Source organism: Strix aluco, chromosome 5 (genome assembly GCF_031877795.1).
Source record: "Strix aluco isolate bStrAlu1 chromosome 5, bStrAlu1.hap1, whole genome shotgun sequence".
Taxonomy (NCBI): Eukaryota; Metazoa; Chordata; class Aves; order Strigiformes; family Strigidae; genus Strix; species Strix aluco.
Window position 1 is genome coordinate 17,494,046 of NC_133935.1, and position 22,952 is coordinate 17,516,997.

The following is a 22,952-nucleotide window of genomic DNA, read 5'->3' on the forward strand; positions in this document are numbered from 1 at the left end:
CCAGTATTCCCCACAACCCCACCAAAGCTGCAAATAGTTTCAGCCCTTTCCAAACAGAGACTACTCCCTCCACCTCTGTCACACTGGCCCTGCTCAATCTCTGTGCATTGCTCAGCAGGACTGGGAGTAGCTGCCAGTGACCAGCTAATTCCCACCTCGAGGCAATAAATCCCAGACCAGAGGTGTCCAGGTGCCTATTTTGGAGCACACAGGCACCATCTCTGAGTTGCTGAGGAGCCATTGGGTGGCACTGCTTCGCTGTGTGAAAACGTCTACCAGTGCGAGGTCCCGCAGCCCATGACATCACCAAGCACCACGACAAAATACAACACCCTGCAAAAAGAAAGGTGCCAGACCACTAGCCCAAATAGTGTGTTTTCCTTTATCTAAATAATGTCTTTCCTCAAGAAGGCTCTTGCAGTGCTTTCCTCAGGCAGGGTCTGCTGACTACCTACTAAATAAATTAATAATTAATAAATGAGTTCACATTTCAGCAATACAAATATTGTATTTTTTACCCCAGTGCTCATTTAATCGGTTTGCACACTCTAGACCAGATAATCTCCTGATGAAAACCGATACTCATGGAGCTTTGTCCACCAACAAAGCTTTTGAGTATTGGCATTTTTTAAACCAAATCACTTTACAATGTGTTTAATTCCATTTCTAGCTGGAAAGCAGAACTTGAAAACAGCCTGCATGCGTTGGGGCACTGAACATATGCTGCCGTGGGAATTTTGTTTTCATAGCTTTTCAAATCTAGTTTGGTTTTCCTGAGACTACCTATGCAACATAAAAGCAACATCGACGCTTCTCAGCATCCCCTTTACAGGAGAGAGGAGGGACATCTGCAGGGAGATGTAGAAGCACTTAAGATTCATCCAAAGCCAACAACGAATCTTTCAGGATAGGACTTTTTCAAAACATCCAGCAGCAGCCTCGATCTTCTCCCACCACTGAGCAGGCAGATGTTTTTGAAAATCATATCCACAAAACATCCTGGGAAGCAGCTGGGCATGCACCTCAGTCCGTAAGTCACCCAGTGCCTCCCCTGCTCAACATGCAGGGGTAATGCGCATCGTTAGGGGAAACACATTGAGTGTCTATGACCACTGCAGAGCTGTCTAGAGTTATGGCTCCCCAGTGTTGACACTTGCTGGAGGCTTGTTGCACAAAACCCTACAAGCTAATTGGCGTGGTGCTTCACAGCATCTCCCCGCGCCTGCCGGCGAAGAGCGCAGCCTGTGATGGGCTCACTACCAGCCACTTCCTTCACACCCTGCCGTGTCTCCAGGAGGGTTATTTACACATTGTGCCTAAAGTATTAAAAGTCAGTAGGGTTTTTTTCCTGTTGTTTGTGTGCAGAGAAGTGTAGAAGTAAACCAGAAAAAGTTCGTTTTGACTTTGGCAGAATACACAAGTGCAAGAAATAGAAAGTGCACTGCACTGTGATTGAACCACAATTTTTGGGAAGAATAGGGCAGTTTATCTGGGTTGGCAAGCAAAGATGAGTACAACGTCAGAATGAAATTACTGAGAAATTTTTATTATTTGCAAGTTTGAATTTTGCCAGGGCACAAATTCAGAACCTCAACCTCTGTCGCTAATGCCATGACGCCTTCTTCTATTACAAACACTCATTTTGGCTTTGTATTTATTTCACACTGTACTACACAAGAGCAATGGCTGAGCGTCAGCTCAGAGGTAGGACAGCCAGCTGCAGACTGACAAGCAGACACCATCGTCCTTTCTTCCCAAGCACTACTGGAGCCGGGCACAGTGTGAAAGGGGCAGAATGGGTAGCAACCACGCACTTTAAGCCTACAATATTTCATCACTGAGTCTCAGCTCTGTTCTGGAGGGACCAAAGTGAGACAGTAGTTTGGTTTCCACTAGACATTTGTCTAACTTGGCCTTGCTTATAAAGCTGTCAACAAAAGGCGGCAATTACAGCAGCATCTTTTGTTGTTGTGTGGATGCCAGGAAGTGCCTGAGTCCAGGGAAGTTGGACGGGAACCAGGAGCCCAGAAAAGAAAAGCTTTGGATGTCATTGCAGAGCTCCTGAGAAATCAATTCACCCCAGAGTATCTTAGGTTTTGTTTTCACAGATGACTGTTGTTTAAAAGCCATGTTTGTTTTTATAGTGGTGGCACTCAGCCTTTACAGTCAAAGAGCTGCTTTGTCACCAAGTAGAGCTACAAGGGCTCCAAAGACCATAATGATCTACTTGTGTGCCTGGGATTTGGTCTGATGTGGCCATGCTTTCCCAAAGAAATGGCAGTATTGTCAGGGTGCTGCCCAGCTCAAATCGAAAAGGACAACTGCCTGTGTGAAGATGGTGAGAAACACTGAAGGAAAAACCCAGGCTGAATGCCACTGCCGCACAGTGCCTGCATTGATTTCAAATTTCAGGATGCTCTGCCATTCCAGCAGCGCAGGGATATTTATTTCCAAGCTACAGTGGAGGCACATCTATTGCTTTGGAAGCTTTTGATGCCCTTTTGGATGTGTACTGCTGAATAAAACAAATCAAAGCAAATAAGGCAGAGAGGGAGAGTCCCTTGCTCCTTCTCACTTACCAGTATCAACCAAAAAAACACCGTAGTTGTTATGCAGATCGGAGCTCTCTGGACAATTCTCTATGCCAGCCTTATAGACCTCCTCTGCTTCCTTAAGCCGTTCCTTAAAAGAGAAGGAGATTTCTTAGCCTGGCGGAAAGGGTGTCAGGACCATCTGCCACATACCTGCATTTTGTGACAACTACCTTGTTGCATGAGCAGCTCAGGGTGCCAGCCCACTCCACCTTCTAGGAGGCCAAAATTTTACCCCATGGCATGGATGCAATATAGCTGCCATCTGGTACCCCAGAGATTCAGACAGCTTTCTCCCATACATTTGCAATTGGAGCTACATGTGAAACAAAAAGAACAGCTGGAAAAGGTGGCTCCTGTTCAACGTCAGCAAGCCTCAGGGGTCGTGTTGGTTCTGTCATCTGGGATCTGATAATATTTTAATTTATTTGTTTAATGATCATCTCGCTGGCTAACTTTTCCCCTCTGGAGCTCTGCTGTTCAGTCCCTAAGCAGTGGGGAAAATACAAGGAATGAAAGCTTGGAGTGTGTGATGGCTGGGGGATGGGGAGCTTGTGCAGGGGGATGAGTGAAGCTGGAGGAGGATGGGGGCAATGAAAGAGTGGGAAAAATCTGACAGATTCAGATTGAAACCAGGCGTTGTCAATGCGTAAGATGTAGCTCACTGGGATTGATGGGATGCCACTGCGCTGATTCCCAGATGCGCTGAGCTCTTACATTTTGCATAGACTTCAAGAGGGTTTGTTGGTGCTGAGCCTGACTGGAAAATAAAGACCTTTTCTTTGGGAACACCCTGCCTATGGAAAATGTCCCACTGGCTGTGCTCTACTGAGCTATGGGCAACCTGGTCCTGAAATGAAAATAAGGCATCTTGTTTCGATCAAATAGCATCTTAGTAAGGCTTCCATTTCCCTCCATCCAGCCAGTGCATGCCCACTGCCTGCATGCTCCCTAGCTCTTCCTCCCCGCCTAACCTCAGAGCTTTGCTGTTGGGTGTATTTATGGAAGGAGGCTGTGAACAGCAGAGACAAGCACAGTGCACAGGGGTGTCAGGCAAGCCTCCAGCACCAAACACCTTTTTTTCAATTTTTCCCCTTCCAGGGTGTGGCACAGCCCTACAGCAACAAACTCCACAGCCTTCTGATGATGCTCCCAAGTGAAATCAGCCATCCAGGTCTCTGCTGAGGAAGGCCTGGAGCCACTAAGGCAGATCTCCTGTTTAGGAGCTGAATCCACATTGAAATAAGAGGTCAGTCCATTCCCAGCTATGGACTTTCCTCTCCTCAAGTCCCAGAGCCTCCAGGGCTTTCTCTGGATTTACAGGGTGTACCTGATGGCAGCTTTTGCTCTGTAGCTGCTTAAATGTGTGGACTCCTTTCTCACCTCCTATTTCAGAATGGGAGAGCTGGGATTAATCGGATTGGAAGAGTATGACTTGATGAAAGCACACGGTTTGCCATGGTTAAGTGCTTTCACATTTACATGATAAAGGTCAGCCAGCAGAAAAGATAGGGTGTGATAAAACATAGAAACACATTTTTAAAAAGTGCTTAAGTTTGGACATTTTGGATATATTTATGTGAATCTGACATCATTATCCTGCGGGGTCAGGAAAAGTGTGGCAATCGTCAGAATTGACTAAAATGAAGAGCAATTTTTTTTGAAAAAGCATCTGTGTCACCAAGACATTAACAAGCATATTTTCAAAGATTTTTGTATTAGTTTCTTTTCCTCTGATTTTAATTTTCAAGGAATGTGTCATTGTGTGCATGTATGTCAGTTTTCTTCACTTTATTTACTGATCATAAACTTTAAAGCATAGAGAGCCTCTGTTAAACTGGACTAGCAGTGTCCCATGTCAAAACATTCACACTCACCAATACAGAGCACTTCTGGCATTTTTATCATTGTTGCATTGCTTTTTTGGCACCTAACATCCTGACCCTGCATGCCTCAGGCTCAGTGCAGAGTCTGGGATGATTTCTCTAACAAACCGTTTGCATGAAGTGCAGTCAGAAATTGGGAAGGGTGGGACCAGCTTTTTGTGCCAGAGCTTTCTCCCTCACAGACTCTCCTCTTCTTGAGAGAAATGCTGTAAATTCATCAAGGCTTGATTCTCATTAACACTTAATAATGCCACTCCCAGACCTTCATGGAACATTCATCAACCTCACAAAATTCAAAAGATTGGCTTAAAAAACATATGAGATTTTTATGATGTTAAAAAAAAATATGCATGTGAGGATGTCTCAGTTGAACTCCAGGGTTTTTAAGTCTGTTTTTTTTATGGCTCAGTTTTTCAGTCTGGTTACGCCTGAGTAAGCTCTCCTCTGCAGCTAAGTGGGTTAAAAAGTTTCTTTTTCTTAGTGTAGGCAGATATTATTACACACACACAAAAAATCACTTGAATCCAGAAACTAGGGCCGGAAAAGAGCCACCAAGTAGCATGACATGGCTGATGAAACTGCAAGAGCTGGGAAGAAGGTGCTGTTCAAGTGCATCAGAGTAAATCCTGGGGAACCAGCATTACAGAAGTGTTGTGAAAACGCTGAACAAAAAAGTTCGATTTCTGGTATTAGCACCACTGCAGTGACCATGGAAAACACAGAAAACAACAATACATTATGACCGAATTATGGCACCAAGCAGAAAGAGCATTAAGAAGGGCAAGCATTTATAAAAGGCACAAAGAAGACAAACTGTTTTATACAATGTGGCGGTGGTTTTTTCCACATCAGCTCTGGCTTCAGAATAACTATCAAGGAGAGAAAAGGGCAATTACATCAAGTTACAGGCTGATTCCATGGCATGTGAGACATTCATCTTAGGAGTATTTTTTACAGCTGTAGGAGGAAAGGACCCACAAGCCCTGTTTTGGATTCACTGCCTTTAAGATAGGGGGGAAAACACTGTGCAGGACCAACCAAGGCAATCCTGGAACTATTTCACTGAGCCGTGTCTACCCATTTCCCCACTTCTTAGCCTTAGTGCAAAGCTAGAGGAGCAGCCATGGGCACAGTCACCTCATGCGAGTTATTTTAACATGCTACTCATGGCACTTCAGCCCCTTTCTAATCACATTCCAGTGAGAGGGAACCGGTGTGTGCTCCCTTCCCCAAAGCTCTACAGTGATGCTGACCATACAGCCTACTGCATACTGCCTGGCATCACAGGTACCCCTGCAGCTGTGAGAGAGACTCTGGGCCACAAGTAAACAGAAAACCAGGTTTGTAACTTTTAGCCAGCTTGAACACTATTGCTTGGACAAAGAGGAAAACTCAAAACTGAAAAACTGGGTCCCATCATCATCCTTTGGGCTGATGATGCCAAAACTTCTGCCTGTATCCCTCCAGGAAGAACACAGCATTAGGGTGTGATTCTGCAGCCCACAGCCACAGGCAGCAGCATGTATATGTAGGACAGTCCCTACAGCGGTCAATAGGATGGGTGTGCAAGGCAGGAGCCGCACAATCAGGTAGTCATCTGCTGTGGCTGAACATGAGAAGTTGTTAAAAGCCTGCAGGAAATCGCTGTTTTCTGAGGAAATTGTACTAACTATCTTTTTTCTCTACCACTTACTCAAGTCACAAGAGGATGAACAATCTATACATAAGAGTAGATGAATTATTGCTGCTCTTGCTAATGGCATTTCCTTTGGGCAAAAGGCCTCAGGACTCTATAATGGTTTTATTCCTCTGTTGACCTTACAATCGATGGTTCTAATTAATAATTTCAATTAATATTAAAACCAGGTATTACCGCAAAGGACTCATTTCCTATACTTGCACGACACTCTTCATTGACAGGCTTATTCAAAACACAGTTCCCATTCAAAGAGGCTCTTCTTTCAATTCATATGCTATATTTCTAGGTCCCTGCAGCTGATATTGCTAATATTCAAATATTTGAAAGTCACTTAAAAGGGAAAATAAAATAGCACATCTTTCAGTAATCCACAAAGATGAGTTTTGCAGAGCGCCTCTATCATTAAAGAAGCCTAAAACAGAACAAGACTTCTGCTTATAGTTTTGCTGAAATTTATCCACTTCTCTTACAGAGAGAAGAGTTCACTAACCAGATTAATGGAAAACAGTGAAAGATGATATTCTTTTGCTTTGTCTGTATTTGCATTTGGCAATCTTTAAGAAAGCTTTGGCACCCCGTGCTACGGAACAGTTAGATCTGAAAGTTGGGGGAGAAAAAAAATCAGTTTTCAAAAGGTTTGTGGAGGTGTGCTGGAGCTGTGCAGTCATGAGGACCTGGTCACCCACTGCTGTAGCCCCAGTCTGGTTGTGGCCGCAGTCTGTGGGAGCAATGGCTGAAGCACAGCATCCCTCTGCTGCTGCAGGCATGGAAAAAAAACAGCAGGGCTTGGTGGTCTCAATGGGGGCACCCCATGCTTCCTGGCTTCTTCTGAACTCAAGCATTTTGTGCCTCAATTTCCCTTTTCCTCCATGGGGACAATATTTCACCTCACAGGGACCTCGTAGGAATAAATTACCTAACTACAGAGAGTAGAGAGAGCCCTGAGTAATGAGCATGGGGAACAAGCCCAAGAGGAAATGAGTAATCCTGCCTCCAGAGTGCAGACTGGGCCATGCACAATAAATAAGGCCTGGGGGCACATATTGAACAATGAGGTTAAATAAAATATCGAACAGCTGCTCATTAAGAGCAACATAAAGCTAGCAGGTCTTCCCACCCCCTGTATGTGATCATCTACCACGATAAGTAAGGGCCGTATTCTGACGAATGCATGCAAGGGGCAGAATTTGGGCTGCAGAGGCCACTTGGTTTCTGACATTTTCTAGCTTCAGAGTGATTCATTATGAAATCTCAAGGTTATCTATGTAGGCGTGTGTGTCTGAGGGGGAAGTGCCCGCCTATTCTGCTGTCACAACATTCAAGGTGCAATGGATTAAGACTTCACCATAGATGCGGGGAGCTGCAGAGAGGGTATTTACTCACAACTTCAACAGTGATTTAATTCAGAACCACATCATGTAGGTGTAATTACTCACTGCGAATGAGTTGCCTCCCATCCTGAAAAAGTCATCTCTAAAGCAGCCCAAGAGCTCTCTGCAGACAGCCGCGGACCCAGGCCTGCCACTGCACATGTGCAAGGCAAGGGTGCTCCACTGGGATGCGCAGGAGGTGTTGTGGCTGCAGCGGCAGTGCACACACACACACAGAAGGCACGAGAGCTCAAGTGATGCCCATTACCTGTTCGGCTAGCAGCGAGGCCAGGCTTGAGTAAGCATCTGCAAACTCTGGGCCATACTTAATCGAGTCCCGCAGTAAGATTACAGCTTCTTCCTTCTTCCCTTGGGACCTTGCAGGACAGGGAAAGAGGGAAAAAAAGAAATAAACGTTCCTGTAAGTACATGTTTAGGTCATCCCACTGATTAACAACTATAAAGAGACATGAAAGTCCCAGGCTTGACCTTTTCAACAAAGACTAAATGATTCACTTGTGCCTCCTCTCCAGTGTGCGTGCCCAGCATCTCCTCGACCCATCGCTGTTTCCTTATGTTATTCTCAGGCGTTGGGAGGACATAGGCTTTAATGAATCTGCCGTTTGGTCTGCTATTCTGGTCACTGTCATACTGAGCACTATCCAATGATTTCAGTGAAGACAAAACACCCCCAAAACAGTGCATTACTCAAGCCCACACACTGAAGAGCATAAAGTATTTTATTTTGGCTATCAGGCAAGCAGTACAGGCCACATGCTCTGTCTGTTGAGGCATAACCACTAGATTTTGTAAACTTCACCAGTCCTACTCTACATCTCTCAATATTTCTCTTTATGGCAAATACATCAAATTCTGCCCCATTCATTCCATGAGGAGTTAAAGATACATGAAGGACAAGACAGCATGAAGTACCGTACAAGATCCCCCCAGCAATGTCCTTGGGAAGGGATACTATCAGGGTAACACTGGGTTTGCAGTCAGCTGCTGGAGGTCTGGCCCCAGTCATGTCACTGAGGCACTGACTGACCTGGGAACAGGACATTTGCTCTCACCAATCCTGCTCTCACATCAGTATGTTGGACATTTGCATTTCCTTAAAAAAAACCTGTAGAGTCTTTGCATGTTGCTAGACAAGTGTTGTTATAGATCCACTTATGCCTTAGTTAAATTAATACTTTGAAATCAAAATATTGTGAAGTCAAATCTGCCTGGGATCTCTAAATAATTCCTTAGCAAGTTGATCATTAGGCTAGAGGATTCTGTTCTTCAGATCCTAAGGATTATGGACAGACATAGTTGAGAGATGGCTAATGTTGATGAGCTACGTTTTTTTCCAGCATTGCTCTGCATTTATTGCCATGGAAAACAGAGAACGTTTCCTGAACAAAAATCTAAGGATGCTTATTTATTTGAGCTACAATTTCTCCAGTATCACTCTCTATTTTTTTCCTTGGAAAAATGAGAAGGTTTCCTGAACAAACATCTAAGGATGTTTAGCTGGAGTGGAACAACATTTTCCTTCTGTTGGGTACACAAAGAATATGAACAGCATGGCTTAACAAAAAGAAACAAAGGGCTCTGGGACACAGAAAATATGTGAACACCTTGCTGCTTTGGCCTTAGATTTCATCTGAGTGACATGTTCAAGTAACTAGATCTTGTTTATAAGGTGCAAATTTCAGCTGATAATATATGTGGCTTTGCAGATTTTTCCCCTTTCTAGTTGTGTAACTGCAAGAATATTTTTCTAGTGCATTAAACTAAGTAAAACCAGTTGTGCTAGTCTTTTTTTTCTTCGAGTGGTGTTCCATATAAATTACACGAATGAAGCAAAAACAAATAAAGAACCACTTTTCTCCTACACTAATTAAAGACTAGCTAGCTTGTCAATTTATAAAACTTTTGGATCCCTTGGCTGGAGTTTCATGACAGATTTTTATAAATCAAAAACAGATGACTGTTTTATAAAGGTATTGATGTTTGGCAAAAAATGTAGGAAATGCCAGCTACAGAAATAAAAGGATTAAGTGATCCACTCAGCAGTGGTAAAAGTTCCCATTAACCACAAGCATGCACTCAGAACATGGGGCAGCCCTCTTAATTACTCTTTTTTTTTCAAAATAGATTTTTTTTTTGTTTGATCCAAGAAAAATGTTTGTCTCCTGAAAGTGGGGGTAGAGAGGGAAAGATTATGGCATCTTTTTATGTGACAGACTGAATTACATTTAAAAAAAGCAGATCCAGTAGTTTCTCAGAGGGCTAAGGCCCGCAAGATACCAAGTGCTCTGGCCAAGCACTTAAATGCGTACTTAACTTTTATGTATGAAAGTTGAAAATTAATTACTGGCTGAAGTGCTTTCCTGGATCAAGGCCAATGCTGTGCAGGATCAAGGCCATCACTTACATAAATCTCATGCAATTTGGGAGAGCACAGAGCATTGGAAGAACAGTCCAATACACTAATTTACCATAAACTGGGGATCTGGAGCAGGAAAAGCTAGGTAATGTATACCTTTGCTACAACAGAGAGAGGAACAAATTCAACTGACATAAGGAGTCTATGATCACTTAATCCAATTTTTCCCCAAATTACCTTGCCTTACAATGCCCTCTCCTGACTCCCTCTGCCACTCGAGCCCCCAGCCTCCCCTCTACTATCAGCGTGTCTGAGCCGAGAGCGAGGAACAGCTCTTTCCACCAGGAGCATTTCTTCCCTATTTTTGCAAGTGCCCTGCAGTTGGAGAAGCATCAGCTTAAACCACCCCACAGAGGTCTGGCAATGCACAGGGCTGTGCGTGGGCTGTTAGCACTGGAGTAAATTTCATTTGCAACAGAAAGAGTAACCTAGGAATTAGTGCTCTAGAGGACTTTTTAACTTTCAAGATTTGTTTTATTTTGTGAAGTCAGTTTGACTGCATTAAAGCCAGCAATGCAGAACTCAACAAGGGCTCCACAACTGTTCTGAACACCTCATCTTGGTTTCACACCATAATCCAAGGGGAGCTTGTAGTGTCTAACTCTGCCTGTCTGAAAGGAAGCCTCTAAGCCTGTTTGACTCCCTGGTTTAAAACTGATTCAGATAATTTAGATGCACTCCTTTGCCATTCATCTACACTGTGTGGATGACACCAAAGTGGGGGAGCGGGCAATACTCTGCAAGGCAGGGCTGCTTTTCAGAGGGACCAGGTCTGACAGGAACCTCATGAAGTTCAACAAAAGTAAGTCTTGCACCTGGAGTGGGATAAGCCTGTGCGCAAGCACAGGTTGGGGGACAACTGGGGTCCTGGTGGACAAGTTGACCATGGGCCAGCAATGTACCCTGCATGGCGAAGAAGGCCAAGAGTGGGTCTTTCCCCTTTATATGATACTTGTGAGACCACATCTAGAGCAATTTCTGTCCACAGTTGGGCTCCCCAGTGCAAGAAAGGCATAGACTTACTGGAGGAAGCCCAACAGAGGGCAACTAAAGATGGTCAGGGCTAGAGCACCCATTGCATTGAGGAGAGGCTGAGCAAGCCATGTCTGTGCAGCCCAGAGAAGAGAGGGCACATGGGTGACTTCAGTGCTGGCTGCAACTACCTGGTCGCAGGATACAGAGAAGCCAGAGCTGAGCAGAGGTACACGGTACCAGGAGGACAGGACAAGAGGCAACAGCCACAAGTAGGAACATGGGAAATTCTGATTAGATATAAGGAGAAAAATTTTTCACCACAAGGGTGGTCAAACACTGGAACAGGTTGCACAGAAAGATTGTAGCATCTCTGTCCATGGAGGTGTGCAAGATTCAGCTGGACACAGCTGTGAGTAACGTGATCCAATTAGACTTGCTCTGAGCAGTAGGCTTGACCAAATGATCTCCAGAGGTCTATTCCAACCTAAGTTATTTTTTTAATCTACTGTAAATTTCACCCTGACAGAGTTTGGTTTTTTAAATAAACAGGCCACAATGTGTATGTGATACTGATGGATAACTACAGCACTTCATGCAATGCAGAATATCCTAACCAGAGACCATCCAGAACGCCAGACGCAGTATCACTTAACATTATCACTCAGTTTGCTTCTTTGAATGGAAGGGAGGAATGTTTCATTCTCTAAAAGGTCTTAAATCTCAATACACGTAATATCTGTCTGATGTTTTTGGCATCTTCAGACAGTTACACAAGCCTGTGTCACCACATTCACATACATATAAATCCAGAAGACTGTATCAGAGAGGGCAGACAGTCCTTCTTTCTCTGAATAGATGGGTTTGCTAAACTTGGACTAAATCATGGCAACATGTACAGAACACATGGTGTATTACTCTACATTCCGAAGAGAACCAGTCCTTTGAATAAACTCAAGATTTCAGTGGATGTTGTTTCTAGGCATTTCACTTTCCCCTTGAAAATGAAGCCATAACACTCTCAAAGCACGTAAGAATTATGAGGCTTTTCTTCATAAGAAATAGTATACTGAATATTGGAGTGCTTTAGGTATGGATAGACACAGTAAATAAGAAGTTCTCTCCCATTCTTCCTGCAACAGAAAGTCGAGATAAATATTTACTTCAAATGTTCATAATTTTTTATTTCTTGTCTCTTTACAGAATATCCCACAGGCTATAAATTTGTGAGGTATTCTGAATGATATTTATCTCAGTTTTTCAAGCTGTATCTCATCAAAGCTGAATCTATATAGAGAAGCTAAATATTTATATAATGCGAAACTTCAAAACAAAACACAAGAAAGCAGCATCAGGCTGCTCTGTGTCACTGATCATGGACCATGAAAATGGGGAAAGAGATTTCTCACTTTTAGGTAGGCCATCTTTTGGGTCTATTTTAACTAAGAAATCTGTTGGCATTGTTTAATTATGTACTCTCCAATATTTTATTAGGCAAGAAAATGATGACATACAACTTTATTTTAGGATATGTAAACAAAACCAGAGGCTTATTCAGCCATTACTCTGCAATGCTTCCTGAGAACATTCATCTTCTGGCACATAGCTGTCTTCATTATGTGCAAACAAAAAATGGAAACACCCTTTTTCATCTAGGACTTCCGCAGAAAAAAACTTTAAAATTCCACCCTGTGGTCCTCAAAACGGATTTTTACTCAAGCTTAAATCACATGCAATGAATGCTTAAATCGCATGCAATGGATGCTTAAATAGAGAGCTTATTTACAGGGCATAATGAGAGGCAGATTCCCACATGGGAATAGCAAACCCATTCTTCCAAAATCCTGCAGTTCCCCTTTCTCAGCACTCCAGAGGAGGTGAAACCTAATATCCACCATCAGATTTCTATGCTATGAGCAGGGGTGGGTATAAGGAACTGAGCAGAATTCAACTGGGAATTCCCCATGCCAGATGGTTTCGTTACGTGCCCCAGTACAAGTAGTGCTGTTACTGGTCTTAAGTGTTGCTGATCTGGCTTTTCCTGATCTGCACCATGCACTGAAGCCGCTGCAAAGAGGAGAGAAAATGCTTTTATGGCTTGACCATTTATCCTCTCTCTGTTATATGTTTAAAAATCAAGACACTTTTCATAATGTCTCATAGCACAGCCAGAAAGTAATATCTGCCTGTAATATTCTGCAGATTTTCATTTATTACCTAGATTATACTAGCACTTAGTGTCTGCAGAATACTGGTTGCCCTGGTTGTCCATATATGTATATATGGAAGGACAATTTGGAGAACAAGGTAGAAAACATAAAGACAAAGTCATAGGAAGGGGGAGCTTGAAATCTCTGTCTTGCTCCCACCTGGTCATCTCACAAGTCACATCAGCATGGCTGATGATCTCTGCTAAGTTGATGGATGATCCAGGAAAGATCTGGCAAAGGGGTTTGGACTAGCATTTTAGGGGAGACATTCATATAGGATCTGCCCATGCAGCATCTGCTTTACATATGTGCTAATCCCTCCACCATAAACTCTACCTATTTTTTAGCAGTTTTTTTTAAAGCTGAATAGGGAGATGAGGACACCCAGTTTCCATTAGGATTAATACTATTGGTGTGTTCAGATGCACTAGGTTGTTTTGGAAGACTAAAGAAAGTTTAGAAAATGGGAGCAAATGGGTGTGGGAAAAGGGCGCTTTATTTTAATGAGTTTAGCACAAGCACCACAACACCTTTAACATACCACAGTATATGGTACCACAGAAGGATGCAGAGCACATACAGTCCAACAGGACACACAATATCTTAACTATCACATTAGAAAAAACATGACATATCGCACACAAAACAAACAGCAGTTCTAAGAGATTTTTCCGCATGTCTCCTTTGTGCTTTGCTAGTGCAACAAATCCAGTTTTTACCCATTTGCTGGGTCATAAGAGCCCATCAACAGGCCAGATTTAAGCGTTATTGACAGGGGATGCCCTGGTGCTGCTTCTGGCTTACGTCCTTTTGTATGAATATTTTTTTTTTTTTTTTTTAAATCAAAGAGAATAATAACTAAGGCAAACACGATGGATTAAAAGGACAATATGTATTTTTAAACACCATTGCCACATAAGATTAATTTCAATCAACCAAATCTGATGAATAATACAAAGACCTTCCATCCCTCTTGCAATAAGACTGTCTTTACCATTTTTCTTTATTGTGAGTATCTCCAGTAAAGCACTCGCCTACTTTCTATTTAAGAACCACTCATCTGCCATATTCTAACCTCAAACCATCAGGCTTACTTGTAATATTATTCTGATAACTTCTCCACTACCGAACAGATCATGCAGAACTTCAGCAAACCACTTAATATCCTTCATATAAATTCACACTCAAAGTAACATTTCAGAACCAGAAAGATCAAATATGTTTTGATGAGACAGTGCCACTTTAAAGCCAGTCCAACACTAAAGCCCAGTCTGCTCTAAACGATTTACCAGAGACCTATTACCAGCAAAATAGGTGTAGTTTATATCAGCAAAGATGCACTTTCACTGCTGTAGTTTATGCAGTTCTGTCAGCAAGTAACACGCTATCCTCACAAAAACAAGAGGGGTTTTGCTGGTGCAAAATAGTAATGGAGGAAGAGCAATCTTTAAAAAATTCCACCCCTAGCAGATCTTATCACTGGCAAAGCTTCTTGCATAGATTTAAGTTCAGTCTTTAGATATGGTTAGTCAAATTAATTTGCATGATTATGATCATCTGTTATTCTCCTTGCTAAAGGCTGAGACTCTAAATAACAATGAGTGAAATTATAAGATGATTAACTTGTTTTCTTGCTCAGCAGAGTATCATATAGGGCTGCAAGCCAGCCTTCCCCTCAAATCCAGACCAACCCACTCTGCAATCAGATAAACCTTCTGCTGATGTGAACATCTGAGACTTAGGTGTTTATGCCTAAGCTAAGCATTGACCTTCCATACAACTAATGAGAATAAGTGGGAACTTGCACAGAGGGATTTGCTGGATCTATGTTATTTATTAGATCTGCATCAGTCTTTGAACAACATGGCTTGCTCCACTGGAAAGGCTTACATGTCTCCACAGAGATGGGAATCTCAGGTGACTAGTTGGGTTCAGGCACCTCATTTTTGATGCCTGATTTGGAACAAGTGAATTCTGTCTAGTTGAAACACAATTGTAAACAGCACCTGAAGTGATGTGGCAGACAGCATAAAGATATCCAAACTAAGCCTCACAAAGTGCTGGTGTGCTGGCACTCTTGGCCGGCAATAAGAAATAATGCCATTCCTTCACCAGTTGGCAGAAAAAACTACTTTGGTGATGTGTGTAGAGAGAACGTGAATTTCCTTGGTGTCAGTTCTGCGTTCCACTTACTTGAGCAGGTTGCCGAGATTGAAGAGAGCTCGATTGTGCTGAGGGTTTAACTGAAGGGCCTGTCTGTAGTAGTCCTTTGCCTCCACCACGTCTTTGGTCAATGTACCCAAGTTGTTGAGAGCACTTGCATGTCGAGGGTACAGTCTAGAAAAAATGAAATATCAAGTTACAGACAGCCGTTAATTGACAAATAAAGCTGACGTCACTAATGCTGCCACCACTGCTGTTCAGCACTCGGTAAAGGGAAGGATGTCAGCTAGGAAAAACTGGTTTCCCTTCATTTGCTGCAGGTCCTGATGGGATCCTGAGGAACCTTTTTAACTCCCAAAGAGATTGCAAATCAGATCTTCTTCTACAGTTCCTGTATGCCTCCAGGGCAAAAGGGAACACTGAACAGCTCTGAAAGCCTATTTTACACTCCAAGCAACAGGCAAAGTGATTAAAGCAACCTGAATGTTTTTATTCAAAATGTTTTTCAAACAAGAACTGCTTTGTCAAAAATATGTTTCCAGTGGAAATATGTTTTGACATATACAGAAACCAACAGAACACTGTTTAAATTGATCTGTTCAGTTGTTTTTTTTTAAAATCAGTTTTCCACAATAAAAGTGATAATAAAATGCAAAAGGAAACTTGAAATCAGCTGTTGAACAATGTTTTCAAGACCAAGCAAAATGATAAAAAAATCTGGAAACAGACTGCTTAGGGTATGAATACCTTAAGCTTCTAGTTGTAATTTTTTTACCACGTGCTTTGGTTCTCCTTTTAACTGATCTGTTGATCTTTACATCTACCTGATTCAGTTATAAGACTACGTATTTGGCCCAGTGCATCTCTGTTAAAATTCTCCATGAATTAAGAAGCATGTCATGGTCCATTCAGCTGCTTAAATTCTCAAAGTTGTGCTCCTACATTAGTATTTTTGTTTGTAGGTCTTCCAGCAGAAAACTCCAGAGGTGAAAGTGATCCAGGGCAAGATTTAGCACCCCGGACCCTCTGCGTCATAGATGGGTGAAAACTGAGGTTCATTATGATAAAGAAATACATCTATCACAGTAGCTCACAGAGGTCTCAGGCAAGCTGGGAGACCAGCTGTGCAAGAAGGTCTGATGCTTTGGTATGAAACGGTGCACAGGTGCTTGCCCACTGAACTCCTCCAGATGATCACTTCATTCATGATAGGGAGGAAGTGGGTTAAGATGGTCAAGCCTTCGGTTTGAGAAGATCTAGTTGCAAATCCTGCTGCCACTGCAGATTTTCTATTTTGGACGAGGACAAGTCATCTGACATTTCTTTGCCTTAGGTCCCTGTTCACGGGAAAGTGATGAGGATAATGACATTAAAAGTAGTTGGCTATGATAGCCCAGGGTATAGCATGAGGAGGGGCATTGAAAGAAAGAAGGGATTAAGACTCCGTAATATAGTCTGACTCTAAAGTTCGCAACTGTTTTTAATCTAAGACTTCCCATGGTGGGGGTTTTTTGCCTGAAGTTTTTCATTATGTCAGTTCAGCCCTGGGATTTTCTGTGCTTAAGTACCATGAATAATTTAGCATTTTATACACTGCTGCAACATTTGTATCAGTCACATTTTTGCTCCACAGCACATAAGTGATTTTGGCAAGGTCCTACTTGGGGGTAAGGCTGGGAACTTCAGGAGAAATGGACATACACTAGTAACAAATCCAGGATGCTTCCTACAACTAAGTAAGAGCAGAGCCCCTTTTCCACCCAACACCAAGCCTAGCAGACAAGAACTGCAAAGCACATATTGAGGAGAGATTGTTAAAGGATGCAGCCACCTATGTTTTTTAAAACTTAGCCTATTATAAAGACAAAAGATAAATGTAGGGACCACCACTCGTAGTAACTGACTGCAGATTCTGTCAACATCCCTCCCATACAGATTAAGTCTCTCAGAGGTCACCACCTCTCCTGCCACAAGCCCTCAGGTGCATTGCCCAGTGTCCCCATTCACCCATGCTACCTGCATTCACTGCTCAAATGATTTTTGAAGAGTTCCCTAATTGATCTTGCCGCAGAGGAGCAAAGCGTAGGAAATTCATGATGAGACTGCAGTTGGAATAGAAATAGTATCACTTTCCGTCACTGGAACTACCCAGTGAGCCTGGCGTATTTCGGGATGTGAGAAGCTGCCTGTGCTTGGAGAAGAATCAGCAAAGGACAAGAAGGTAATGAGGGTATAGTGTTAAGTCTTGCCTTGGCCCTAAAATTCACTGGTCATCAAGGCTAAGCCTCCCCAGTTGAAGCAGGCTGGGAGAAATGCTTTCCACAGCAACAGCAGGGGAGCAATAGAAAGGACCAAGCTTGCTTGCTCTTCAGCACTTGAGACGCACCTCTGTGTGATACCTTGACCAGGACCTTGAATGAAGAATGTCCTACTTATCTTAGGGCAAATGACCTAGTGCTCAGAAATGTTTCCCATCTCTTCCATGGGATTTTGACATTGTTTTGGACCAAAAAAAGGTCTGGGACTTACATTTTTGAGACTTTTTTTCCAGTTGGCTAGGATAAAAGCTGTGCATTACTTCTGTCAGTACTCACACATAAAAACAGCTCTAATATCTGACATGAAGTCGCTTGAGTTATGAGTGGGCAAAAGTATTTCAGACAATTCTTGGGAAAGTCAGAAACAGATTAACATTTTACAGCCCTAAACCTGATGGGTTTGCTCTCAAACTTTCAGAAATTAATTCTGCTTTTGGCCTCTAGTGCTCCCATGACATTTTAGGCCCAGGAGAGAGAGGAATGAAAACTCAAGATTAAAAAAGAGAACCGATCTCACCTTTAAATTGCACAGTTCTGACCAGCAGTTCCATAAATACGTTTCTGAGCTCAGCGTTAAAACCTCTCGACAGCAAATCACAGGATGCAAGCACGTCTCCCATGTATCCTGGGCTCTATTTCTTTTGTTTTACATTTATTCATTACATCTCATTGCCTTTCCAAGAAATATAAGTGAAAAACCAGAACCTCAGCTAGCACAAATTGTCAGGTTAAACCCACTTAGCATCTGGCCTGAAGAACTTCCGACATTTGTAATTTTACATATCTGAACAAACTTTAAGAGAAAAATCTGAGCACAGTGAAGTAAGGCAGTGGTGTTCAGCTTTGCTGTTAGGGTTCCGTTCTTTACAGTTTTATTTGGAATATTAATTTATTACAGCAACAGAGTAAGAAGCCCCTCAACTGAGTTCAGCAGAGCATAACCAAGCCCTAAGAGAGCATCACCCCTAGTAAAGTAATCAGAGCCAGAGCCTGAGCCCATGACCATCCACGCTGTTATACTGTTAACATGATCCCTAACAGTTTCCCATCACCCTTGAATTGTTCCCAGGAGTGGTCCAGGGCTGAGCCCAGACCAGGGTTTGGTCCCAAAAGCCAGCTTGGGCTCGGCCACTGTCTCTCAGAGGATAGAAACACTTACTGAATACTTGCCAGTCAATTTATGCCAGTTGGCCTCAGGGCTAGAGAATGGGGACCAGACCCTTTTTAATTTACTAATATGGATGTTGACTAAAGGACTAATGGCCTTATTCAAACTACCCTCTGTTTATGCACACCCACTGCTGTTAACAACAGCTTCCTGGGGATAAAAACAGAGTAGAACAAAGTCTTGTGGCTGGATTTACAGGATAGCATAAAACTTGACCATAGGTAACTAAATTAAAGCAACATTTACTCAAGAACTCTTGAAATGTTTCTGCAAAACTTGCAGATACGCCACTTGCAAACTGGTTTGCTTTTTGCTGTATGTAATGTATTGTTTTAATGAATAGAGGCCCACGTACATTTTTTTTCCATTTTTATGTTGTTGTGAGGTTTGTGCTGTTTTTCAAGACTTCTGAAATGGGTCCCAATGATTCCCAATGTCTACTTTGCTTACTTTGACTGTAAGCTCTCTGATGCAAAGATTGTCTCTTCCCCACGTGTATTTTTTTCTTGGAAGGCTCAGAAACCCATTACCAGGACAAGGAGACCTCCAGTTAACCTGGAGTCCCTTCAGGCCACAATAATGATAACACTCAGAAGCCAGACCTTGTTTTACAAATAGTCAGGACACTCTGAGACACAAGGAGTCAGTTGTTGGAACATCTACACCTTTTTTTGCAACTTCTCTTAAGAAACAAAGCTTTCTGTCTGGACACACACGGAGCTGTATTTTCCTTGCCACCACCATTGATAATGGTAGCAGTCTGCAGGCAATATCCTTCTTGCAATGCATCTGATGAGGTAGAAATTCCTCTAGGCTTCACCTAATCAAATGCAAGTGCTGCATTATTTATGAAAGAAAGCTGAATTTCATTAAACTTATTCTACAAGAAGCAGTTCATGTAAAAAAATCAGTTTCTCCTTTCTTTTAGAAATCAGAATAATTTTCTTTTAAAACCTGCATTCACAGGTAATTATAATAGAAGACTTGAAATGGCAAAATTAGTTTAAAAAAAAGAAACCAACCCATAAAAGTACATTTAAAATCAGACTGGGATTTCATTTCTAAAGAGAAGACAAGTGGGATGTTTCCTTGTTGCAGAATGAATAATTCAAATGATTCCTCCAGTGCTGTATCTGCAATTGTCAGAATAAATTTAAGCAGCTTTCCCTTTAACTATTACAGGTATACACTGCACAAGAACTCCTGTTAGTAATTATCCCCGCTTCTTTTAGGCTTGCAAAATTCCCTCTCATACCACTGAACAAAAGCTTTATTGACTTCACAGTCAAGAGATTTCCAGTTTCATAAGAAGATACCAGGCGTAAAACATATACAGTCATCAAAACGCTGATGACCATCTATTTTGCTTTTCAATTTAACGCTGTTATTACCTGAAACATTAGTTAAGAAAAAAAATTGCAGGGTTTTGTTTAGGAATTCCAGAAAAAAGAGAAAGGGAGGGAATTTGTTGTCATGACTACAACCTATAATCCACCAAGAATTTTAATTCTTTTAATTCAGATCAAGAGAGACCACTTAAACAACTGGCAAGCTCTGCTCGCAGTCCTGCCTTTAAACGGCCCTTGGGCTGGTGCCAGAAGTATTCAGGGGGCAAAAGGCATTAGCGTGACAACTCCCCACTCACTCTTAAAGAGTATAATGTGGGTTTTGCACAGCCATCGCTGCGCAGGGCCTGAGAGCAACAGGGGATGGGGCCAAGCTAACACACAATTAGCCAGGGAAGCTACCAGGAACAGTACAGAAAGGGCTGCAACACTGGATTCCAGGGGCTGGGCAGCCCCCCACAGCCACCGCAAATCAGTCCAGAGCCACCTCTCTGAGCCAGGACAGCCTTGAGATGTCACATACCAGGGTGACTGTCCCTGATGCCCCATCCCAGTGCCTCCCCATGGTTCTGTCCAGCCCCTTGCTGCCCTCCAAGCATCAATGGTAAGCCTGTCAAAAGCACGTTCTCAGTGACTTGAGACATGAGTCCTTAAAGCCATTATAAAAGCTGTAAGCAACAGTGGCCATCATTAACCTAACAGCCATGCCATGGCGGCAGCAGCACAAAGGAAAAACCTGCCTGCATCATCTTGCACAATATTCAAAGGGGCTCCAAGAGTATTCATTTCTGCTAGAGAGAAAAATCAGCAACTGATTCAGCCGGGGAGATCTAGTGTGCCTGTTTGCTGTTAATACATCTTTTGATTAAAGAATGTGTTTAAAATTAGCACTTGTAGGGAATGCTCCACCTTTGAAGCAGCTGTGATTAATTACCACTGCTGCACAACCATGAGAAAACAGGCTGTGTTACCTCTCTCATGGTAAGAGGAGAAGAGGGGTTGAAAAGCCCTGGGACAGACCTCCTCTTACCAGTCCTCCATACCGCAGGATACTTCCCTGCTACTGACTTTCAGCTCTCACGGTTCCTGCGCGACCCTACTGCAATGCTCAGCATCCACAAGGCTCACTTCAGCCACATTAAGCTCACAGACTCAGGTCTTTAATTACCCAAGCCCAATTACTTGCTAGCAGCATGGCAACTTGTTTTTAAGGCATGTTTTGCCCCATTCAACACATACCGTAGTATTTTATTGGCATCATTTTGCCAACAAAAGTAAGAATGTTACATGAATAATGTTTCATCTGTGCCAGATTTTTATACTGCCCGTTTTATATTTACTCTGGTTTACCATTTCAAGCCAATTTTCCAATTTTAATATTATATCACACTCATTTTCATGTATTTACATAAGTTCTCAATAAAGCTCTATGTCAGGTTGAATTAAAACTTGACTTGATATAATTCTGAGACCAGTCATTCTACAGGGAACAATCCTGTACTGGCAACAGCTTGGGCCATGGCCTCATGATAAGTGTGGCACCTTGTTCTGAGAGCTGCTCTACATGATGTGCAGACCTGTAAGTCACAGAGACAGATCCTATGTCTTTCTCAAAAAAGCCTTCAATTTGCAGCATTTGAATTCCTTTTATTGAGGGAGAGATGATCCTGCAATATTAAGCAGCAGCTGGTTTTCTCTTGAAAAGTTTTAGTAGTTGCATCAATATTTCCTCAAAGGCAACACCCTTCAGCTTGGCAGAAGGTTTGTGGCAGGCTGGGATTTTTTATATTTAAAAAAAAAAAAAACACCTGGAAATCCTGTTGAAAGTCAGACAAGTGAGAGATCTAACACTTTTAGGTTCCTTTGAAAGCCTCAGGCATAATCTTCTTCAGTAAAAGCGTGACAAAGCAGTCAGACTCCTGGCTGTACTCAGCACAGCTCGCGTTGGGTATTACATCACGCCCATTGCCACGTACTCAGCTTTGAGGTGGTCCAGCTCAGGGCCTGACACAACGCTAGGAATAAGACAGGGAGCAATCTCACCCCAGCAGGGAGACAGGGGCTCTCAGAGAACCCCTGAGCAGCTCTGTGGGTCCCATTAGGGTCCTCACTGGCATTACATGGACCCGCTCAGGTTCTGATGGAGGGAGGGCCTGCTCAAGATGTCAGCAGAGGCGGGGGGCAGTGCATGATCACCAGTGCCTGCAACTATTTCAGACACCCACCCAGGGTGTCCTCCTTCCCTGCTGCTGCTGAAGGGTGGGGGGATGCCTTGGGTACTCCAGCCCACCTCAACTGGGTAGAAGTCACCCACGTTTTGGTACTGAGCACCTACAATGTGGACACTGAGAGACAGGGCTCATATCTGCCACATTTCCCACATGGCACAGGACAAGTCTGTCTCTCCGGGTCTTCATGCCCCATCACTAAAATGACAATAAAACTTCCCTTCCCCATACTATTTCCTCTCTGCTCACAGCACAAGTCCTCTGCGGTGATGACAACCTCCAGCTACTGTCAGTGGCTGGCACAGCGGGGTCTTGATCTCAGCTGAGACCTCCAGAGGCCAATTCAGTATAAACAGTAAGTGCTGAATCACAGCCAGGGATCGGTGGAAGAAATAAAGGTCCTGTCTGTATGGCTTCTCCTCCCGTCCGGCAGTCCGTGGGTGCCCTGCCACCTGCAAACCCTTTAACCAGGGTGAGCATCCAAGGCTGATGGGCAGAGCGCAGGGGACATCAGTCATGCTGCACCCTAGTATCAAGGGAAACCGCTCCAGAACAGAAATGTGA

At 43.0% G+C, this 22,952-nt stretch overlaps 1 protein-coding gene across 2 annotated transcripts in view; it reads right to left on the reverse strand.

Moving 5' to 3' along the window:
- Window positions 1-22,952, reverse strand: part of TMTC1 (transmembrane O-mannosyltransferase targeting cadherins 1) — a 185,248-nt gene that overhangs the window by 9,489 nt on the left and 152,807 nt on the right. For both annotated transcript variants that reach the window (XM_074826225.1, XM_074826224.1), the window contains 3 exons: window positions 15,359-15,502; window positions 7,815-7,923; window positions 2,580-2,682 (listed from right to left, as the gene is read on the reverse strand). In XM_074826225.1, the coding sequence (XP_074682326.1) occupies window positions 2,580-2,682; window positions 7,815-7,923; window positions 15,359-15,502 (356 nt within the window). The remainder of the gene's footprint in view (window positions 1-2,579; window positions 2,683-7,814; window positions 7,924-15,358; window positions 15,503-22,952) is intronic.